The 9,853-nt window shown below is 42.2% G+C and overlaps 1 protein-coding gene across 3 annotated transcripts in view; it reads right to left on the reverse strand.

Moving 5' to 3' along the window:
• Nucleotides 1–1,411: 1,411 nt before the first annotated feature.
• The window catches only part of elk3 (ETS transcription factor ELK3), a 99,403-nt gene continuing 90,961 nt past the window's right edge, over nt 1,412–9,853 (reverse strand). For all 3 annotated transcript variants that reach the window (XM_043713295.1, XM_043713292.1, XM_043713293.1), the window contains one exon: nt 1,412–2,059. In XM_043713295.1, coding sequence (XP_043569230.1) covers nt 1,964–2,059 — 96 coding nt within the window. In that variant the 3' untranslated portion in view covers nt 1,412–1,963. The remainder of the gene's footprint in view (nt 2,060–9,853) is intronic.

Consider the following 9,853-nt stretch of genomic DNA (forward strand, 5'->3'; position numbering starts at 1 on the left):
CCATCTGCCACTTCTCAGCCCATTGGCCCATCTGGTCCAGATCCTGTTATAATCTGAGGTAACCCTCTTCGCTGACCACTACACTTCAAATTTTGGTGTCATCTGCAAACTTACTAACTGTACCTCTTATGCTCGCATCCAAATCATTTCTGTAAATGACAAAACGTAGAGGGCCCAGCACCGATCCTTGTGGTCACAGGCCTCCAGTCTGAAAAACAATCCTCCCCTCTGTCTTCTACCTTTTGAGCCAGTTCTGTATCCAAATGGCTAGTTCTCCCTGTATTCCATGAGATCTAACCTCTAATCAATCTTCCACAGGGAACCTTGTCGAATGCCTTACTGAAGTCCATATAGATCACATCTACTGCTTTGCCCTCATCAATCCTCTTTGTTACTTCTTCAAAAAACTCAATCAAGTTTGTGAGACATGATTAAGATTTATGTAAGTAAAGCTCTGGGTTCTCTGTTAGTGTACACTCTTCAAGATTATGTCATTAAGTCTATTATTGTCTCTGCCAATTGTCTGCTAATTCGGCTAACGTCTGTGTCTTAGTGCAGCCCATTGGTATTACCCTCACTCACACCTTCATGTACAGTAAATTACAAAGGACCTTTTATTTTAAGACTGATAAATGGGTTTTCTGTGAAATACACTTTTACCATAAAACACACAACTTCCTCTATTCAGGATACAGATTTAAGATTGAATCCATCATATATGGAGGGCTTTGATAATGAGGTATTCAATAACCTGACAGTCATCTTAGAACATGGAAAGCACAGCACAGATACAGTCCTTTGGTCCACCATGTGTCCCAGTTACAATGCCATTCCAAACTAATGCCATTGCCTGCACGTGGTCCATATCCCTTTATTCTCTACCTGTTCACACGTCTGTCTAAATGTCTCTTAAAAGTAGTTATCATATCTGCTTCTACCACCTACCCTGGCCAGCACATTCCAGGCACATACCACCTCTGTGCACGGAGAACACTGCTGCCTCACAGCGCCAGAGACCTGGGTTCAATTCCTGTCTCAGGCAACTGTGTGGAGTTTACACATTCTCCCCGTGTCTGCGTGGGTTTCCTCCGGGTGCTCCGGTTTCCTCCCACAGTCCAAACGTGCAGGTTAGGTGAATTGGCCATGCTAAATTGTCCGTAGTGTTAGGTGAAGGTGTAAATGTAGGGGAATGGGTCTGGGTGGGTTGCGCTTCGGCGGGTCGGTGTTGTTGGGCCGAAGGACCTGTTTCCACACTGTAAGTAATCTAATCTAATCTAATCTCCTTTAAACTATGAACCATGTTTCTTTGTTAGTGTAATATTAACTGCTGATTCTTATCCTCTTTCCCTAAAGTGGTACCTTCAAGGGATTGTATAATTATCTGTATATTTTAGAAAAAATGAAAATAGTGTGCTGAGAACTCGCATTTATTGAATTATGTCAATTACAAACTCGTAGCCAAAGTACAAATACATGGCAAACCTGCCTATAATACATATAAACTGCAATACTTTATATTTAAAAAAAACTTACACTGAAAATATCATCAATCTTACTTACTAATACATAGTATCATGTCCTTTAAGAGCCAATAATTGAAAACTGATACAAAGTTTCAATTATTTAATAATGCTAATAATCTGCCATTACAACAGGTTTACAGTAAATTTACAAGTTAGACAAAACACTTAAGCATAAGTAGGCACAGCTGGTTAACATTCATTAAAAGCACAGTGCATAAAACGCAAGGTACAGGAAAAGGTTATATATTTATTGCCAACTTCATTATAAAATGATGGGGAGAAACAACAAAAGAAGAAGATATTTAAACATTACTTCATTATATTACTGAGAACTTTATATCAATGATGCATGATCAATGATATAAATTAAAGCTGAACACTGTCCTACATTTTGGCATTTAATTGGTGCCTTTAAGTTTTGCTCCTTCAGTTAGGCAGTATCATGATTTCTGGGCATTGGATGAAAGCAGTAAGGGTGAAACCCCATCCAAACTGGGGATTGGAATTGGCACATGTCCATTCACTAGAGTCGGAAACTGGAGACAGAAAAATGAACAAAATTAAACTTTCTGCAGTAGCACATGAAATGTCCAATGATCAAGATTAAACCACTGAAAACATGCAGAAACATAATACAATAGGACTGATCAGCTGAATCATCCCATTTCACACTACCACCCAAAAAAGAAAGAACCAGCATATTTTTATTAGATTCTGTTAATAATATATGGTAAAGTTTAGTGTAGCTCCACTAAATCTGTTGCCACTAAATCCAGTAAGGTTAGTGGTTTACACAAAAAGATGAAAAATCCTTATTATGAAAATGTTGCAACACTATCATTAGCAAGAGAGTATACTTTCAGTACAAAACACTTACAGAAGCAGTATCTAGTCCATCTTAGAGAAACGATGATGTGGACATGCCTGTTTTGTTCTGGAGTGGACAAAGTTAAAAATTTCAGAGTGCCATTCCTTCATCAAGTGATTGTGGCAGTTAAGATCATGCTCACAGAATTTATAGCCAAAGGAGTCCAGTGTCATGGAGATGTAATATAGTAAACAATCGTTTATAATGGGATATGCTGGTTTCTGTTCTTTGATATGTAAATCCCAGAATTTCTTTAAAATTACATTCTCAAGAAAGCTGTTTTTTAAACAATAGGTGTGAAGTCTGTCTGTGTACCAATGCTATGTCAGATTGGCAAACCCTCTGTTTAGTTTTAGAGTTTTACATGGATTGATGCATTTTTTAAACAAAATAACATGCAACTCTGCAAAAACAAATTCACCCCATAAACTTATATGTGTATGCATGTAGGAGCGAGAAATTGAGTGTGTGTGGGTGTGAGTGCATGTGATAGAGTGTGTGTGTATATATTCAAGATCGGAGTGGTGCTAGAAAAGCACAGGTCAGGCAGCATCTGAGGAGCAGGAAAATCGACATTTTGGGCAGATTCTCCACCCCGAGGCTTCCAGCCTCATTCCTGATGAAGAGATCCTGCCCGAAACATCGATTTTCCTGTTCCTCGGATGCTGCCTGACCTGCTGTGCTTTTCCAGCACCACTCTAACCTTGACTCTAATCTCCAGCATCTGTATGTGTAAACTTGGTTAAGTGTATGTGATGGGGTTGTGTGAGATGGTGCGTGTGTTGGTCTCAAGTGTGTGGGGTGTATGTGTGCGCATATGAGGGAGAGCTTATGTATGAGGGAGGGTCTGCGTGAGTGTGTGAGCATGTAAGAGTGTGTGTGTATGTGTGTGCGTGCGTGAGAGAGAGTGTCTATCGTGCAGTGGGGTCACCTGTAGTGTGACATGAACCCAAGGTCCCATTTGAGGCCATCCCCAGGGATACTGAACTTTGCTACCAGCTTCTGCTCAGCCACTCTACATTGTTGCTTGTGGTTTTCCCTGAAGGATGGTCACCCGAAGGTCCGAGGCGGAATGTCCCAGACCACTGAAGTGTTCCCCAAATGGGAGGGAACACCCCTGCCTGGTGATTGTTGTGTGGTGTCCATTCATTCATTGTCATAGCGTCTGCTTGGTCTCACCAATGTACCATGCCTCATGGCATCCTTCTCTGCAGCGTATGAGATAGACCACATTGACCAAGTCAGATGAGTACGTGCTGCAAACATGGTGGGAGGTAATGGTATTATCTGTGTTGATACTCTGAGACGTTTTGCAGCAGCTGCTGTACAGTGTTGTTGTCCTGAAAGCTGGGCAGTTTGCTACGAACCATGATCTGTTTAAAGGTTGGTGGTTGTTTAAAGGTGACAAATAGAGGCACAGGGAAGGTTTTGGCAAGGTGCTCATCCTCATTGATAATATGTTGCAGGCTGTGAAGAACACGGCATAGTTTTTCAGCCCCTGGGAAGTGCTGGACAACAAAGAGTACCCTGTCAGTTGCAGCACGTGTCTGTCTCCTGAGGAGGTCTTTACAGTTTCTCACTATGGCATGTCAGAACTAGCAATTGACGAGTTGAGCATCGTCCCCTGTTGTTATGAGGCACCTTTGAGTATTTTCAAGTGTCTGTCACGTTCCTCCTCCTCGAAACAGATCATGTGTACATGAGGGCTTGTCTGTAGGGGATGGCTGTTTTAATATGTTTTGGGTGGAAGCTGGAGACGTGTGACATTGTGAGGTTATCTGTGGGTTTGCGGTACAGTGTGGTGCTGAGGTGCCTATCCTTGATGGAGCTGCATGTGTCCAAGAATGAGACAGATAGTAGACAGTAGTCCATGAAGAGTCTGATGATGGGATGAAACTTGTTGATATCACTGTGTAGTTGTTTTAGTGACTCCTCACCATGGGTCCAGAGGAATAAAATGTTGTCAATATATCGAGTGAATAGTGTTGTTTGGAGCTCCTGTGCAGGAAAAAAATCTTCGAACCTGTACATGAAGATGTTGGCATATTGGGGTGCAAATTCCATGGCCGTTCTGTGCATCTGGATGAAGAACTGGTTGTCAAAGGTGAAAACCTTGTGGTTGAGGATGAAGCAGATGAGTTGTAGGATAGTGCTTAGGGCTTGGCAGTTGTTGGTGTTGAATACTGAGGCTGTTGCAGTGATACTGTCATCATGGGGGATGATGATCTAGAGTGCTGACATGTCCATTGTGATGAGGAATGTTCCCGGTTCAACTAGTCCATGGGTGCTGAGTTTCTGTAAGAAATCTGAACCTGGGGGTCCCTTGTACAATGGGTTTCAAGATGCCTTCGACGAGCCAGAGAGGTTCTCACACAGGGTACCATTACCTGATATGATGGGACATCCTGGTGTATTGGCTTTGTGTATCTTTGGAAGGCAGTGGAAGTTGCCTTCTTGAGAAGTATGTGGGATGAGGGTGCATAGGGAACTCTGAAGGACTGGATCCAAAGTCCTGATCAATGTTTTTAATTCACGGGTGTGCTCTTTGGTCGGATTGGCCGGTAGTTGCCTGTAATGTTCCTGGTTGTTCAGTTGTCGGTATACTTCCTTGGAGTAATCTGTTTATTCTGAGTGACGATGGCTCCTCCTTTATCTGCTGGTTTGATGACGATGTTGCAATTGGTTTTGAGAGCCTGGATGGTGTTGTGTTGTGATTGGGTGATGTTTTGGTCTACCTTGTAGGTGTGGCTGATGATTTTTCTTAAAGGTTGCGTGAATCCATGAAAAACTCCGTAAAACTATACAGAGGGTTTGTCAGTCTGACACAGCATTGGGGCACAGACAGGCTTCACACCTATTGTTTAAAATAAACTGAGCTATCTTGAGAATGTAATTTTAAAAGAAAGTCTGGGATTTACATATCAAAGAACAGAAACCAGCATATCCCATTATAAAAGATGCAAGTTTTAATCTAAGATTGTTTACTGTATCACATCTCCATGACACTGGACTCCTTTGGCTATAAGTTCTGTGAACATGATCTTAACCTCCACAACCACTTGATGAAGGAGCAGTGCTCCGAAAGCTAGTGCTTCCAAATACCGAAAGCTAGTGCTTCCAAATAAACCTGTTGGACCATAACCTGGTGTTGTGTGATTTTTAACATTTTAGAGAAAAGCATTTTAGAATGAAACAATGGCGTTACTTTAAAATAGGGACTGATTTACATCTGCTGTCCTTGGTCTAATTATTCTCTACCTCAACACACTTATTCAGCACTACCTTTGGGTAACACCATTAAAAAATGAAAGTGATTATCTGTGACCTTCTTTTCTGTTTGTTCCACTAATCCTTTTTCCGTTGTAAAATAAAGTGAAGCAAAACAAAGAATTGATCAGATTACTGTACAGTAGAAGTAGGCTCCAGACCCACTGTGCCTTTGTCATTTCTTTGAAAGAGTTATCCCAATCAGTCCCATTCCCCTCCATTTTCTATTTTTATGGGTTGTGGGCAACATTGGCTAGGCCAGCATTTTATTGTCAAACCCTAACTGCCCTGGAAAATGTGGTACTGAGCTGCCTTCTTGACCTGCTGCACAACTTGAGTGTAGAGTTACCTATGTCTATTGTAGAGAAAACAAGTCCTGGACTATGACCTAGCAACTACAAAGGAACAGTATTACATTTCCATGTCAGAGTAGAACACAGCTTGGTTGCGAACTTGCAGGTGGAGATGCTCCCATGCATCTTCTGTCCTTGTCCTTCTACGGAAGCGAGGTCCTGAATTTGGAAGGTGATGTTCAAGGAACTGTTTTATTTTTTAGGACAATGTCTTGGCCAATCAGAATCAGCATGCCTCTTGTAAAATTTATACAAATTCTGGCAGTCAATAATCAGTCATCACCTGATGTCTTCTTCATTGCAATGCCTTTTTTTAAACCAACCAACCAATTAAAACACTCCTCTCGAACAGTATAAATATTATTTTCCCTTTACTCAGATATTCTTGCAAATTGTCCTGATGAGTTCAAGATGAAAAGCTTCAACAAAATGTCTTTGATTGGATTGGATTAGATTAGATTCCCTACAGTTTGGAAACAGGCCCATCAGCCCAACAAGTCCACAATGACCCTCCGAAGAGTAACCCACCCAGACTCATTCCCCTTCCCTCTATTTACCCCAGACTAATGCACCTAACATGATGGACAATTTAGAATGGCCAATTCACCTGACCTGCACATCTTTGGACTGTGGGAGGAAGCCGGAGCACCTGGAGGAAACCCAGGCAGACACTGGGAGAATGTGCAAACTCCACAAGGACAGTCGCCCAAAGCAGGAATTGAACCCGGGTCCCTGCTGCTGTGAGGCAGCAGTGCTAACCACTGAGCCACCATGCTATAAAAAAAATTCCAGCTTTCCCAGCCTATCCACATAACTTGAGTTACTCATTCACGGAATCATTCCAGATGACTTCCTCTATAAGCTCTTTGTATCCTTTAGAAGATGTGGTGGACAGAATTAAACACATATCTCCAACTGAGACCTAGACAGTGTTTTGTAAATGTTTAACATATCTTCCTTGCTTTTCTACTATCTGTCTCTGTTTAGAAACACCAGGTTCCTGTAGGCTTTTTGACAGTCTTCTCAACACTTTGGAAATATGTTCAAACTACCTCTCCTGATATATTATTTGCTCTCACAGAGTCAGAGTCAACCCAGCATTAAATTTCATTGCCATGAATCTGCCTGTCAATCGTAATCTGTTAATACCATCCTCAGTGTTTCCTACATTTTATATCTGTACAGTTATTGCTTTTCAACTCCAGCGGCTTCAATTTTCCGAACAATGTTATTAAATGTCTGTTGAAAGTCCCTATATACCCCAAATGTCCTACCCTCTCACTACAATATTTACCAGCATTTGACCCATATCCCTCTAAACCTTTCCTATTCATATCCAGGTGCCTTTTAAATGTTGTAACTGTACCAACCTCCACCACTTATTCTGGCAGCTCATTCCACACAGGCACCACCCTCTCTGTGAAGAAATGATCACTCAGGTCCTTTTTAAATAGCTCCCCTCTCACCTTAAACCTACGCCCTCTAGTTTTAGACTTCCCCACTGTTGGAAAAAGACCATGGCTATTCATCCTATCCATGCCCCTCATGATTTTGTGAAGCTCCTCAACTTCTGACACTCCAAGGAAAAAAGCCCCAGCCTATTCAACCTCTCCCTATAACTCAAATTCCCCCAGTCTCGGTGACGTCTTTGTAAATCTTTTCTGTCCCCTCTCGAACTTAACAACATCCTTCCTTTAAAAGGGCAACCAGAATTGTACACAGTATTCTAAAGGTGGCTCACCAACATCCTGTAAAACCGCAACATCATCCCAATCCCTGTACTCAGGGTTATGACCGATGAAGGCAAGTATGCCTTCTTCATCACCCTGTCTGCCTGCAACTCCACTTTCAAGGAGACATACACTGCATCTGTAGTTCTCTTAGTTCGGCATCACTCACCAGTGCCATACCAGTAACTGTATAATTCCTGCCCTGATTTGCCTTACCAAAATGTAACACCTCACATTTAACTAAATTAAACTCCATCTGCCACTCCTCAGCCCATTGGCCCATCTGAGCACGGTCCCGTTGTAATCTGATCACCTATTTGGTATCAATTGCAAACTTACTAACCATACCTCCTATATTCACATCCAAATTATTTATATATGGGGCACATCTAAAGCAATTTCTGGATTGTATGAAAGTTCTTTTTTGCTCGAGGTAATTTTGAATTTAAACTGAATGAGCAAAAGTATCTGCCATTAAATTGTCCAGTTTGCTCTTTGAATTCAGTGATGGAATTCACTGTAACCTCCTTGCTGGAAAAAATTTGTATTTGTGTTGCTATGAGAAAGTGAGGACTACAGATCCTAGAGATCAGAGTCGAGAGTGTGGTGCTGGAAAAGCACAGCAGGTCAGGCAGCATCCAAAGAGCAGGAGGATCGATGTTTCAGGCATATGCTCTTCATCGGGAATTCCTGATAAAGGACTTATGCCCGAAACGTTTATTTTCCTGCTCCTTGGATGCTGCCTGACCTGCCGTGCTTTTCCAGCACCACACTCTCGACTTTGTGTTGCTGTGGGAGTTTATAAGGCTCTTGGCTGTTCTGCAAAGTTGTTGTTATGGGAGCCCATATAGATCCTGGCTATGCTTGTATTTTGATGGAATACACAGACCTTGTTCTAGTCTGACTCGAGATCCCCTCTCCACCTCTTCTTTCAGATGTACTGGTGACTGTAGCGGGACTCCTGCTCACTCACCAAACTCAAAAATATTAATCAACTTTACAATTCTGCCTCATTTACCCTCTCACAACGCACCTCTCGACATTCCCTTTCCCATTCTGAGGAAAGGTCACTGCACCTGAAACATTAACTCTGATTACTCTCCACAGATGCTGCCAGACCTGCTGAGCTTTTCTAGCAATTCCTGTTTTTGATGCCCTTTCCTTCTCTATTTTCATTTCAGCAGGAGGGGGGCATCTACTTGGAATTTGCTTCATACCACACTTCTTCAGGAAGGGTTATTCTATTCTCCCAGTACCTTCATTTCCATTGCAACTGCTCTGATGATAAACTTGCCAATGCAGTAGTTTGACAATTTCTTCCTTATCCTCAACCAAGGATTCCCCTCCACCATAGTTGAGCAGATCCTCTAACTATGTCTGTCCCAATCTTGTAATTCTGTCCAAAGCCCCACACTCCCAGAATCACAACAGTGCTCCCTAGATCTTATGTACCACCTCATCTGCCTATACATTCAACAGACCAATTTCCACTGCCTCCAGAATGATACTGCCATCAAAACGTGTTCCCCTCCCCTCCATTGTCACTGTGACACTCTGGTTGACTCTTTAGTAATCTTCACCACCATGCCTTTCCTTGCAGCCCCCTGGATACCTGCTCTTTCACCTCCTCACTTTCTATTCATTAGAGGCTCAAATACTCCTTACTGGGTGGAACAATAATTTACTTGTACTTCGTTCAAGCTAATAAATTATATTCACTGCTCACAATGTAATGTCCACATTAAGGAGAATGTTTTAGAACATAGAACATTACAGCGCAGTACAGGCCCTCAGCCCTCGATGTTGCGCTGACCAGTCATACCAATCTGAAGCCCATCTTACCTACACTATTCCATGTAGAACATAGAACATAGAACAATACAGCACAGAACAGGCCCTTCGGCCCACGATGTTGTGCCGAACTTCTAACCTAGATTAAGTACCCATCCATGTACCTATCCAAATGCCGCTTAAAGGTCGCCAATGATTCTGACTCTACCACTCCCACAGGCAGCGCATTCCATGCCCCCACCACCCTCTGTGTGAAAACGTTGCCCCTTAGATCTTTTTTATATCTTTCCCCTCTCACCCTAAACCTATGCTCTCTAGTTC

Source organism: Chiloscyllium plagiosum, chromosome 23 (assembly GCF_004010195.1).
Source record: "Chiloscyllium plagiosum isolate BGI_BamShark_2017 chromosome 23, ASM401019v2, whole genome shotgun sequence".
Taxonomy (NCBI): Eukaryota; Metazoa; Chordata; class Chondrichthyes; order Orectolobiformes; family Hemiscylliidae; genus Chiloscyllium; species Chiloscyllium plagiosum.